At 39.7% G+C, this 14597-nt stretch overlaps 1 protein-coding gene across 1 annotated transcript; it reads right to left on the reverse strand.

The window, feature by feature from the left end:
• Window positions 1-10997: 10997 nt before the first annotated feature.
• pnpla1 (patatin-like phospholipase domain containing 1) lies at window positions 10998-14558 on the reverse strand. Its single transcript, XM_062052109.1, has 9 exons — window positions 14250-14558; window positions 13718-13950; window positions 13587-13652; window positions 13299-13508; window positions 13086-13146; window positions 12774-13007; window positions 12557-12662; window positions 12133-12234; window positions 10998-12025 (listed from the first exon to the last, which is right to left on the reverse strand). Exons 1-9 carry the CDS (start codon window positions 14455-14457, stop codon window positions 11857-11859), a joined length of 1389 nt encoding a protein of 462 aa, XP_061908093.1. The 5' UTR covers window positions 14458-14558; the 3' UTR covers window positions 10998-11856.
• Between the last annotated feature and the right edge of the window lie 39 nt (window positions 14559-14597).

The following is a 14597-nucleotide window of genomic DNA, read 5'->3' on the forward strand; positions in this document are numbered from 1 at the left end:
ACAGACATGCCATTAAACAGTCTGCCCAATGGACTGAACCACACCCCAAGAAGAGACAGAGACAGACTGTTTGAGTGGATCTCTTTCTTCACCAAGGCAGCCAAAAGCCCAACGAGCCGAGCCATCTATACGAGCACTAATCGAACATGGACTCATACGAAATTCAGTTGTGTGTTCAAAATCAATTGGTAATTAACAATATTGGTAACTACATTCATTGCAAATGCCGGAAAAAATAGTTTTGCAAATGTCTTACAGTCATAAGTCTATATACATTCATCTATTTATGTTCAATGATGTTCATGATCAAAGTATTTGTTATTCCTTTACTAAATCAAAGGGTAGGCCACTAATTGTGTTCTGTGAGATGGTTTTACTGTAGGCTGGTAACAGCGATCGCTCTGAAGGAGGGTCATAGACGGAATTTTTGCCTCGTATAAAAACATTGAGGTTTTTGCCTCTATCTGTGGTAGAGATTTAAGTTAGTGGTCTACATCAGAAATTGTTTTGGTCCAGGGTCTTAGGACCCTGGAAGGAGGGTATGTCGTAGAATTTCTGACCTTTTGACCTATATTTCTTGTCTATTAAGAATGTCTGCTCATTTTCAATTATCTTCTATTTTGTGCCATTGAATGGACCAGTTATGGGACAAAGGTGAATATGGAGTTATGCCAACCTGTCTACAGAATGTTTAGATTTTCCAAATATGACTAAGAGATACGAGGTTGTTTTGGAACAGACAAACCAAAACAAAACAATCATGACGCACGAGATAAAAAACAGTGACGCACAAGAGACATATAAAAAATGGCAGAAGACCGGGACTAAAGAGTGATTTTGGCTTGTGTGTGTCTTGTGTGCTCTGGAGTACATTGTGTCTGCTTGCACGGACAACTCAATTCAACCTGCACTTCTGATAATGGGTAAATAAATTTGTTGTACTAAACTACTTTTGTTGCCTGCTTAAGCTTCGGACAATCCACTACAGTCTTCAACCCTTTTAAAAAAATATGGAATCACCAGTCTTGGAGGATGTAATTTTGCGGAAAAAACGATAACAGACATGACACAAAACTATATTTAATTCAAATGGCAGCTTTCAGGCTTTAAGAAACAATAAAATAAATCAAGAAAATAAAAATTGGAGTTGTCAGTAACAGTTTCATTTGTATATCAAGCAGAGTGAAAAATACTTCTGAGGGGATATTATGGAATCATGAAATACAAAAAAACACAATACACCACTAGTACACTATATTGCCAAAAGTATTTGGCCACCTGCCTTGACTCACATATGAACTAGAAATGCCATCCCATTCCTAACCCATAGGGTTCAATATGATGTCGGTCCACCTTTTGCAGCTATTACAGCTTCAACTCTTCTGGGAAGGCTGTCCACAAGGTTGAGGAGTGTGTTTATAGGAATTTTCGACCATTCTTCCAAAAACGCATTGGTGAGGTCACACACTGATGTTGGCCGAGAAGGCTTGGCTCTCAGTCTCCGTTCTAATTCATCCCAAAGGTGTTCTATCGGGTTCAGGTCAGGACTCTGTGCAGGCCAGTCAAGTTCATCCCCACTAGACTCTGTCATCCATGTCTTTATGGACCTTGCTTTGTGCACAGGTGCACAGTCATGTTGGAAGAGGAAGGGGCTCGCTCCAAACTGTTCCCACAAGGTTGGGAGCATGGAAGTGTCCAAAATGTTTTGGTATCCTGGAGCATTTAAAGTTCCTTTCACTGGAACTAAGGGGCCAAGCCCAACTCCTGAAAAACAACCCCACAGCATCATTCCTCTTCCACCAAATTTTACACTCGGCACAATGCAGTCCGAAATGTACCGTTCTTCTGGCAACCTCCAAACCCAGCCTCATCAGATTGCCAGATGGAAAAGTGTGATTCATCAGTCCAGAGAACGAGTCTCCACTGCTCTAGAGTCCAGTGGCGACATGCTTTACACCACCGCATCCAATGCTTTGCATTGGACTTGGTGATGTATGGCTTAGATAGAGCTGCTCGGCCATGGAAACCCATTTCATGAAGCTCTCTGCGTACTGTATGTGGGCTAATTGGAAGGTCACATGAAGATTGGAGCTCTGTAGCAACTGACTGTGCAGAAAATCTCTCTGCACAATGCTCTTCAGCATCCACTGACCCCTCTCTGTCAGTTTACGTGGCCTACCCTTTCATATTCTGATCTAATCAAGTTGACCCAATGCATTGTGTTTATGATATCATATCATGATAATAATTTTTCGGAAAAACAACATTACTAAATAACAACGTCACTAACAGCGTTACTTCTACAAGTAACAAGTTATTTAATTATTTTTTAAATACATTAGAATGCCGTTACCCATGTGTTTGATGTAACATGGCATGCTACTGTTGATGTACTTGTATGTCAACACGACAGCGTCAGAAGCACAGCAAGTACAATGCAGGAAGTAACATTTCACTAAGTAACAGCCAGCACCACTTTAAAATTAACTTGATATCAAATAGGAAGAGGCAACATCGCACAGCAAAAAACATGTAGGCTAAGTGCACACGCACTACTACTATTACTATGAGGGAATAATGAAGAACAAATCCATGATTGAAATGCTTCTCTGTTGGCAACAGGCACCACCTTTTAAAGGTACGCACACACATGCACTAACACACACACGCACACACTCTGCTCTCATGAAACGTGTCTGAATTGCACATGCCAGATATATGAAGGGTTTTTCTTAAGTAACACATGGATCACTTTCCCCAGTAATTTAAGTGTTTTAAGAAAGAGTTAACCTGCTCAGTGGCCTTGTGGTTAGAGTGTCCGCCCTGAGATCATTAGGTCGTGAGTATAAACCCCGGCCGAGTCATACCAAAGACTATAAAAATGGGACCCATTACCTCCCTGCTTGGCACTCAGCATCAAGGGTTGGAATTGGGGGTTAAATCACCAAAATGATTCCTGGGTGCGGCCACCGCTGCTGCTCACTGCTCCCCTCACCTCCCAGGGGGTGAACAAGGGGTTGGGTCAAATGCAGAGGTTAATTTCACTACACCTAGTGTGTGTAGGACAATCATTGGTACTTAAACTTTTTAACATTAATTATTTGCATTGGTAAAGTAACGAGTGACTATAATTAATTACTTTTTAATAGCAAATGTTCCCAACAATGCTGATGATATATTCACTATACATCTATCATCACTAAAACACACTTGCAGCAGTAGATTATGTAATGATGAACACTTTTAAACAATTTACCGATTTACGGATAGGCTCCAGCCAACCCCGAGAGGGCCAAGCGGTAGAAATGGACGAGTGGATGGAATTTACAGATACAGACGATTTACACTTCAGGGGAAAGTGCCAGGAGAGGTTTGTTGTTTCAATAATCTGTATGTATTTTTCTATATTAATGTGTTATATACAGTATGTAATGCATATATCAATTGCTCTCTTTCTCTCGCTCTCTCCCTCTCTCCCTCTCTCCCTCTCTCCCTCTCTCTCTCATCCCTGTTTTTTTTTTTTACAAAAAGCAGCTGCTTCTTGCAGGCTGACTGGCTGGATCAATGGCTTGTGCAGAAGAGCAGCAGATGTGTGTGTTGTCCACATGATCCTTCTGCACTCATTATATAAGAGGATTTCTCAGCAGGTAGTAATAGGCCATCTGTTTGACATGTACGTGGGGCACTGCTAGCTCAGAGTCAAAACAATACCATTCAGACAAAGGTGAAAAGGTGGAAAATTATGTCCTAACAGGAGCTACAGTATGACCACATAACATCCTTGTTTGGTTTTTTTTAGGACATTTTAGTTCCAGACGATAAGATTGTATCCTTAAAAAGGCTGGATGCAGTAAGGACATTGGCAAAGAGAATATTTACTTTGTATTTGTATCATCCCTTGTCTATTTGTATTACAGTTAACCATTGTTTATTGGTTCCAGATAATCTAATTTCTGTGAAGTAGGAAATATTAATCATGAATCGAATATTGTCATTACTAGAGCATAACAAAACTTGTTTGCAACCTTCTAAATGTGTTTTTTTAACATTATGAGAGCCATTTAGACCGGATATAATACCAACATAGTCACAATTACACTCCAATATTCCATATATAGTACAGATGAAACTTAAAACATTGGAATATCAAAAGTTTGTCTATTCCAGCAATTGCATTTACAAGGTGAAACTAATATACGACATAGTAATACGTTTATATTACATAATTGTTTCACATTTGAAGTTGAATTGCTGACATGAATGAACTTTGGCACAATTCTCACCTGTATATATATATACCCAATATTTTAATCCTGTAATCGGGATGAGAATGTGTTTCGATTAGGGCGGGGGTCAGCAACCCGCGGCTCTCCAGCCGCATGAAGCTCTTTAGTGCCACCCTAGTGGCTCCCTGGAGCATTTTTTTAAAAAGATTGAAAATGTTTTTGTTTTAATATGTTTTTTTGTTTGAGGACAAACACGAAAAAAAAACCTTCCTAATTGTTAGAAAGCCCACTGTTTAATATGTTTGTGTGTATGCTTCACTGATGAGACTATTTGGTGAACATTGTTTTGTCATACTAATTTTGGCGGTTCTTGAACTCAGCATAGTGTCGACAGTGAGGTAACAGTTTGTTTACATGTAAAATCGTACACTCCTTCTTTGTCTCATTTTGTCCACCAAACGTTTTATACTGTGCGTGAATGCACAATGGTGAGCTTTGTTGATGTTATTGACTTGTGTGGAGTGCTAATTAGGCATATTTGGTCACTGCTTGACTGTAAGCTAATCGATGCTAACATGCTATTTAGGCTAGATGTATGTACATATTGACTCATCATGCCTCGTTTGTAGCTATATTTGAGTTAATGTAATTTCCTTTACTTATGTCGTCTGTTTGTTTAATTTATATTTGCATGTCTCATGACAAATTGTCTGTATGTAATATTGGCTGCATTTCTGATAGTTGTTTGTGTGCCATGTTGTTCCAGACCACAGCAAACATTACCTAGCTTGCAAAGATTGTAATAAATATATTAGAAGAAGACAGTCTGCCGTTTCCTTTAACTTGGACACACGCATCTATACCAGCCATTTCCAGGAGTTATCTCACCCTCTGAGGAGACTCTGATTTACTTATGTTTCTAATGTTGTAAAAATGTGTAGAATAAATATTACATTTCAACATTTCTGTCAACAAAGATTTGCGTTCAGTCTGCGACACAAAGTAATTTTGATAGTAGGCTATTATAGCTAATATAAACATTTACATCATGTGTTGCCTTCATTACAGGACTTATATATGGCTTTTCATTTTTTGCGGTTCCTGACAAATTAATTTTTTGTATTTTTGGTCCAATATTATTATTGTATTTTTGAGTTGTCGACCCCTGGATTAGGGACTCCCTTGAAAACAATATGCTGCATCTCAAGGGGCTATCCCAAATAAATTGAAAATGATTCCTGGGAATCGTTTCCAGTTTTGTTAACGCCTCCATTATCAAGCCCTGCGGGCGCACGTCAACGCTTCATTTGGCTTTGAAGTGCCACCAACACTAGAGAGTTAGTCACGAGAGAGGATGACAACAGGGCAGCCTGTGCGACTAGGGAAGAGCCTTAACGAATCAGGGGGATCAGACTTCCGCTTTTTGCCTCCTCTGTGTTTTCTGGTGTGCATGTTTGAATATGGCCGCTGGCCACAGGTGTCGTCAATGCACTAAACCACGGTGTTATACTTCTATGAATGATTCTGGATTTGGACATTGGTACCTTTACGGTGTATGAGACGGCTTCCACAACTAAGGTAAATAGCAAGCCTTCGTGTATGCGCTTGTTATGAAATGTTTATCAGTTGCCTTTTAGTTTTCTACTTGGTGACATTTTGTTACTTTTGGTTCATGGTTGACAACTGTGGTTCCTGCTGCACTAATCTTTAAGAGATTTTGCTTTACGCCATTTAGCCCAGGTAAATAACATTCATGGATGTGTCCATGGTTCAATGCACCTTAACCTGTTGGTGTCACGCTAACAGGTGGTGTTCGGCGGCTTTTGGCTGGCAGCTAACCACTGATTCCCATCATGGGAGAGAATAGATTAGAATAGAAAATGTCACAATGTACTCTAGTAGTAGCAATCTTGGACATTGCGTTTTAGATATTTAAATATGTAATCATGACTGTTTACTAAAATGTTATCTTTGTTTGTAAAGATTGAGACTGCTTGACACACTAAGGACAGAACTCAAACTCATTAGGTGTTTGCACAGACTAAAAGAACGGTATGCATCTCTTTGTTAATAAGGGGAAATTATTTAACAAATGTGAAAACCATTGTAAATGTGTGAATATTGTGCTAATAAGTGTTGTCATGCTTTTATAGGAGGCCCAGCCTACCACCCCACACTATGTACTTACCCTTGTGCAAGTTTTTTTTTAAGCTGTAAGCTTTAACTCCCCTTTTATAGTTCAATCAATCAATCAATGTTTATTTATATAGCCCTAAATCACAAGTGTCTCAAAGGGCTGTACAAGCCACAACGACATCCTCGGTACAGAGCCCACATACGGGCAAGGAAAAACTCACCCCAGTGGGACGTCGGTGAATGACTATGAGAAACCTTGGAGAGGACCGCATATGTGGGTAACCCCCCCCCCCCCTCTAGGGGAGACCGAAAGCAACGGATGTCGAGTGGGTCTGACATAACATTGTGAAAGTCCAGTCCACAGTGGATCCAACACATCAGCGGGAGTCCAGTCCACAGCGGGGCCAACAGGAAACCATCCCGAGCGGAGACGGGTCAGCAGCGCAGAGATGTCCCCAACCGATGCACAGGCTAGTGGTCCACCCGGGGTCCCGGCTCTGGACAGCCAGCACTTCATCCATGGCCACCGGACCTATGCAACTCCCCCTCGCAAGGGACAGGGGAGAAGAGGAGAGAAGAAAAGAAACGGCAGATCAACTGGTCTAAAAAGGGGGGGTCTATTTAAAGGCTAGATTATACAAATGAGTTTTAAGATGGGACTTAAATGCTTCTACTGAGGTAGCATCTCTAACTGTTACCGGGAGGTCATTCCAGAGTACTGGAGCCCGAATAGAAAACGCTCTATAGCCCGCAGACTTGTTTTGGCTCTGGGAATCACTAATAAGCCGGAGTTCTTTGAACGCAGATTTCTTGCCGGGACATATGGTACAATACAATCGGCGAGATAGGCTGGAGCTAAACCGTGTAGTATTTTATACGTAAGTAGTAAAACCTTAAAGTCGCATCTTAAGTGCACAGGAAGCCAGTGCAGGTGAGCCAGTATAGGCGTAATATGATCAAACTTTCTTGTTTTTGTCAAAAGCCTTGCAGCCGCATTTTGTACCAACTGTAATCTTTTAATGCTAGACATAGGGAGGCCCGAAAATAATACGTTACAGTAATCGAGACGAGACGTAACGAACGCATGAATAATGATCTCAGCGTCGCTAGTGGACAAGATGGAACGAATTTTAGCGATATTACGGAGATGAAAGAAGGCCGTTTTAGTAACACTCTTAATGTGTGACTCAAACGAGAGAGTTGGGTCGAAGATAATACCCAGATTCTTTACCGAGTCTCCTTGTTTAATTGTTTGGTTGTCAAATGTTAAGGTGGTATTATTAAATAGATGCTGGTGTCTAGCAGGACCGATAATCAGCATTTCCGTTTTCTTAGCGTTGAGTTGCAAAAAGTTAGCGGACATCCATTGTTTAATTTCATTAAGACACGCCTCCAGCTGACTACAGTCCGGCGTGTTGGTCAGCTTTAGGGGCATGTAGAGTTGAGTGTCATCAGCATAACAGTGAAAGCTAACACCGTATTTGCGTATGATGTCACCCAGCGGCAGCATGTAAATACTAAAGAGTGCAGGGCCAAGAACCGAACCCTGGGGAACTCCGCACGTTACCTTGACATAGTCCGAGGTCACATTGTTATGGGAGACGCACTGCATCCTGTCAGTAAGATAAGAGTTAAACCAAGACAAGGCTAAGTCTGACATACCAATACGTGTTTTGATACGCTCTAATAAAATATTATGATCGACGGTATCGAAAGCGGCGCTAAGATCAAGAAGCAGCAACATAGATGACGCATCAGAATCCATCGTTAGCAATAGATCATTAGTCATTTTTGCGAGGGCTGTCTCCGTAGAGTGATTTGCCCTGAAACCGGATTGAAAAGGTTCACAGAGATTGTTAGTCACTAAGTGTTCATTTAGCTGCTGTGCAACAATTTTTTCGAGAATTTTGGAAATAAACGGAAGGTGGGAGACCGGTCGGTAGTTTACCATGAGGTCAGGATCGAGGTTAGGTCTTTTGAGCAGAGGATGAATAACCGCTTTTTTGAATGCTAGGGGAACAGTGCCGGAGGAAAGTGATAAGTTTATAATATTTAACACTGATGGACCTAATAATACAAACAGTTCCTTGATAAGTTTCCCAGGAAGTGGGTCAAGTAAACATGTTGTTTGTTTTATCCCACTTACACGCTGTAAATAGTTGTGTAGCTAATTTGGGCAATTACAACCCCCCGACCAATAAACTGTGTCCTAGGTGAGGAAATGACATATTTTGATACAGCTCATTTTCTACTTTTATATTGCTTACAGTGTTCTTTTATTACTGCGTTTAGATGTCCAAAACTCTACGTCTCTACCTGGGTTTGTCATAGACCTCCTCCCAACCCCATATTACCCCTTGCCCCTAATGGACACAACTATTTATTGTGACGCTCTTATTATTATTATTAAACAATAAACAGATTATATTTTTATATACACCAGCCTCTGGTCCATGTCATCATTGGACATGTACCAGCGGGGTTACCAGCCTTAGAATTCAAGGCTCCCTCTCCTTAAGAAGGTGGAGTTATCCAACTTGGTATTTTTAAACGTAGGATTGTTATTCATCATCATTCCACATTACCACACATACAAAGTGGATATATCATCAATGGGAGGAGATACTACCAATTAGCACACCCAGAATGTGATAACTTTGACACCTTTTCAATCCCCTCCAAGCCCAAAGTGAATCTCCACAGCCGCAATGTCAGCGCTTCGACTGCTGTTGTTAGAGCAGTAAACTACTGCCTATCATGTTAGCGCCTAATTGTAAAAGCTTTATTTTTATCTTTAAACATGGAATTAATTATTACATTTGCAAGTAAAAATCATGCTCTCTTAATATGTTTTATTTTGGAATAATGTTGAAGTATTAGTTAACACATGCATGTGTCATGCCTGCATAACACAATAGTCAGACCCAAACAAGTTTAATTAGGCAGAAAAACATCAAATATACATTTTGACATTGTCAAGAGATGTTCTCATTCATCCAGGTCATTGTATTCTAAGGGCATGTATTTGATCACAGCCTCTCATCCAAATAGGCTTCATCAGTTCATGTTCATAGACTTAGATTGGTCAGACTAACTCTGATATAGACTATCTAGACTAGATCTGAGCAATCTATAATTGAATAAATGAAGCCTACTTAGAGGAGAGGAGAAATGTCTTCTAACACAAACCAAACAATCCAGTTGCGATCGAATGAATGCCCTAAAAAAAAATTGACATTAATTTTCTATACCATCTATCCTGTTAAAGATCACTGCGGGGAGCTAGAGCCTATCCAAGCAGACTTTGGGAAAAATGCAGTCCACACTCTAGTCGCCAGTTAATCTAAAGACATGTCACTTGTTTCAACTTTCACAGTCAGTCACTGAGTAGGGCTTAATCCCACACTGACACAAAGTCAGCCAAGTGAAGCACTACACTAACAGTGACCATGTTTTACTTTTTAAAAAGGCAGGGCCTCAATATAGGTCGTCCTGTCATTCTGCCCAATACACCATCATAGTGGTTACTGTAAGAAACTACATTTTAATCCAATACTGCATACCTGTTCAGGAAAGGAAAACAGAATGTCCCATGCATTATCATTCTATAATTATTTTCATCCAATAATAATGGGCAGAATTATCGACTCTCCCTTACCTGTAACCCTGAGCAGTATATGCAAGGAAATTAAATAATCTAGCCCCTTAAAAATGAATGTAATCTTACAGTTTGTTATATGCTGCAAGATGGTTGACAAAAAAAACAGATAATCTAGTGTTATGTGCAGCTGTTAAAATTGCACTTATTTTTGATTTATCATCGATGCTGTGGATTTATTAAGAACAAGTTGATCTATTTGTAAAAAAATAACAGCTACAGTATGCACCTTTTTAATTATTGCAGTGCACTCTTGCCAATATAGTTTCTTAGATTCAAACAGTGACAAGGAGCAACTTATTTTGTAAGTTCTTGCAAGTGAAATAGTAGCAACTCTGTTTAATGATTAATGGTATTTTCATGTGCACTTGCATTATGATGACAAATACATGTGTACAAGTGTGATTTATGATAATACATCAACTCAAGCAAAACAGCACAGTGTGGGAGATGGAAACACTTGAGCTTGAGGCTTCTAATGTGCACTGGTTTATTGATGACTATCTAAGAGTAATAACTGCATTCAAACAACAGGAAATATCAAGTATAAAGTTAAAATGCTATTACGTCTGTGAAAAATTATTTTAAGAACATTCTGAACCATCAGCTCAGAAACAAACCAAATCACAAATACGTTCTGTGCAACACTTACAATGTTTGGCACATTATAATAATTTAGCAATGATGTGCTTGTGTTGCACAGGTTAGGTGCAAATCATGTTGGAATGTGCATGATTTACTCTTTAGGAGTTTATGAAAAATGGGTTGCTTTTAAAAAGCCAAGACATACTCAACTTATTAGATTTTGCAGCTCCAGTTCCATGAAATATAAATTTTGGAACAAGACAGTCCTTTCAAAATGAAGAGACACCCAATTATACCAACTGTGCTTTCTTTACAAGCATTGCCAATAAAAATGATTCCCATAATTTCATCCATTCCCAAAAGAAATAAATTCACACTGGCCATCTTTGTCTCTTTAATTTGAGATTCATAAAATCACAACAAACATTCTTTACAAATCGTTAATTAACTACTGTAACCAATAATCACGACATACTGTGAATAGTGAGTAAGCAAAACTAAAACAGGAAACATTATTTGTGTTCACACCATGCAATTATTCAATATCCTCATGTGTACTTTAACAAAAGTCCAGCAACTCTGACTGTATAGTATTAAGTGCTTCAATAAGTAGTTGAGAACTACAATGTTGCATATTTGTTACATATAACAATTATAGCAATGAAATGCATGCTAGTTTTACTTCAGTCTACTGTTTACACAACAATGATCGTGGAAGGAACTCATTTGCAATAACAGCACTTCATAAAGAACATTAAGGAATTTGGTATTTTACTGAAAGCTTGAAGTGTGTTGGAGGAAATGTAAAACCCAAGCCCCGAAGCCGAAGACAATCCACCCGGCCATCGAAAAAGGAAGAAAAACATTGCTACTAAAGGGGCTCGAAAAGGTTGGTACACGGTGCGCCAAAGAAGAAGACACAGGGGGGAATGACCTCTCCGATAGGCTACAGTATGTCTTTTGTTAAATGTGTGAATTAACACAAGTACCTATGTAAATATTTCATGTTTTAATGTGTACACCTGTGGCTTATAGACCTGTGCAATCAATATATGTACAAAATAAAATGTGTGTAAAATTTAGGTGGGTGCGGCTTATGTGCTCTATAGCCCGGAAAATATGGTACAATCTTAGAAAGCCTGCTTTGAAAAAAAACATAATAGTAAAGGAGCACACTGTACACAACCATTCCCGAGGACCTTCCTGCTTGAGCTATATTTTTAAAGTCTTATCACTTTTAATTTTGGTATTTTATAAACTTCGTAAGGGAAGTATGGAACGGCCACCTCCACACCGGACACTTTCGGAGTGAGCAGGGCAAGAAAGCTCCTTGTGACGAGGACGGTGATTCTGCTTATGCGGAACCTCCTTTTCTGATGGCTGTTTCAACAACTGAAGAATCAACATGAAGGGTAAGAACCTGGAGGGAAGACATGAAAAAAAAATATATGAAAACATGTGAACTCCAATGTTGAAAGCATATAAGTGTAATGTCTGGTGAGATCATACAAAAAAAATGTGCCTTACATGTCCATAAAGTTCTTCTTGAAGGTACCAAACATAATGCCGAGAAAGAAGACTGCAAACTGCCTCAGGCTATACAAAGTCCAAAAAGCCAAGTCTGGAGTCCTTTGGAAGGGATACAGGAGGCATAATAAATCAATAATTTCAGAGTGGAATTCATTACTATGCTTCTGCCTTGTCCAAATCTAAAGAAAAATATTGACAAAATTAATGATTGTTGCATGGCAGCATTCCTGTGAACTCTGTGAATGTCTTTGTGGGAATAATCCTAATTATTTCAGGTGAACTGTTTATAGTAAACGCTAAAGTAATGTATCTGGGGTCCACCATTGCTTACAGTAACATAAAGAGCAAAGTTTAAATTTGAAGTTTCAATTTTAGTTTTGAACACCCAAATGTAAAGTTTTTTTTGTTTGTTTGTTTTTACCTTTTCTCGGTCTGGAACAACTGCATGATAGGAAGCATCAAGTAAGCCAAGAAACCAACAGGAGGTCTCAGCATGTTGTTGTAATCTGTCACATTGTCAGGTAGAACTGTAAGACAAAAACAACCATGATTCACATTTCTGTTAATGTTGTTATTTAGGTCGCATTGAGAATGTTTGCTTTAAAGTGACGGTACAAGGGAAATAATGCAATGCATACCGTTCTTTGAAGTGTCCGAAGAAAATGTCTGTTTTTTAATTGAGTTGCAAGATTGAAGTTCATCAGAACTGTCCATCTGCATGCTTTTGTCAACTTGAAAAGATGCCAATGTTGTTTCTGTTTCCTCGTCCTCCTCTTCCTCTGATGTGGTTTCGAGGAATGTTGGCATTTGAGTGCGACTGTAACTGTCCAGCTCCAGCATTATTCTTTTTTCCATCACGTTTGAGACAAGCTCTGCATGCAAACAGAAAAAAATGGTTTTGATTCATTTAATGTCATTTTGTTGGTACGCTTCTCCTCAAATTGACTTACGGTTGCTCAGAAGAAAATGAATGGCATCATTGTAACCGCTGTGATAGGCTTGCTCCACAGTCTGAAGAGAGAACACAGTTTCACGGTTTGTAAGGAATTGGAAGAATCCTTCTGACATTTCTAATCAATGATTCCTTTGAGTGTTTACTGCTCAGAATGTAACAGGGGAATATGACGTTTTCCCTTAAGTTAATCGCCTGACTAAGAATGTACCTCAACTTTCAGTGGGTAGAGTGCATTAAAGAACCTCAGGCCATTTGCCAAATTGCCCTTCAAGGTGAGTCCGGTCACCACCATGTCCCACATACAGGGTTTGTCTGCAGGACAGACGTCTGTCTCTCCAGAGAATGGAGACACCGTTAAAATGCGACCGGGTAATGAGAGCACTGGCAGTATACCGCTGAAGCCACCATCCATGTAGTGCTGTAGGACAGAATAACAGAGACATATCATGGTAGAGTTGCTCAACACTGCTTTCACCATGCTAGAAAATATACTTACTACTCCATTGATGGAGGGAGGTAGCATGCCACAATATCCAGGAACAAAACAGCTGCAAAGTAGTGCCTAAGGGAGAAAATCTAAAATTTAAAACATGTTTCTTGTTGAGGTTAAACTGTGGGCCAACTCACCTGTATAACATCATCTTTGGACAGGTACTCTGTGATGACACAGTGCTCGCCATTATCCAGACGGGTAACAGCCACAGCAAGACGCCCACTTGCGAGAAGATGTGCATCAGGAGGAAGATGTTTATGTAAGATGTATTCTAACCAGTGCAAAACATTGACTGAGGGACTGAACGGTCCAAGAGTGAAGGCGTGCATCTTTTTGGCATAACTCAGCATCTCATTCCGCATTGTAACTGAGAACGAGAGTATTTTTTTTTTCAATTAGAAACGTCATACATAACATACATTCATAAAACGCTCAGGTTTTCTCTGGGAATTTACTGTAATTGATCACGACTGAAATGTTAAATTTGCCTTAGAAGACGTTTTGCCTCTCATCCGAGCAGGCTTCATTAGTTTATGCTCATAGACTTAAATTGGTCATACCTAGTCAATATAAGTCTCCGAAGGCAAATTGAACAGTCCAGTTGTGATCGACTGAATGCCCTAAGAGTACAATGACCTGGATCAACGAGAACAATCATAGACTTACTCAGGTTTATTTCACAGGCAACAGCAGCGGCTACCAACGATCCTGCCGACGATCCGAGTATACACGGCGCCGTTTGCACTATCCAAGGTGCATTTTGTAGAAAGCACTGGGCAACCCCTAACTGGTAGGTGGCCAAGAAGCCAGATCCAGAGAAGGATATGGATGACGGTCCTTCTCGACAATTAATGCTAGATACCTCTAAGACCATTTTCAAAGTTGACAGTATAGGGAATTTATCACTATTTCAATGTCTGGTCGACAAAAAGCATCAGCGGTTTGGGTATGGCCCAAAAGAATCAGCGTCTGGCTGGGAAGATATCCGGTGAAAAATGAGAAGAGGTTTTATCA

Source organism: Entelurus aequoreus, linkage group LG07, assembly GCF_033978785.1.
Source record: "Entelurus aequoreus isolate RoL-2023_Sb linkage group LG07, RoL_Eaeq_v1.1, whole genome shotgun sequence".
Classification (NCBI taxonomy): domain Eukaryota; kingdom Metazoa; phylum Chordata; class Actinopteri; order Syngnathiformes; family Syngnathidae; genus Entelurus; species Entelurus aequoreus.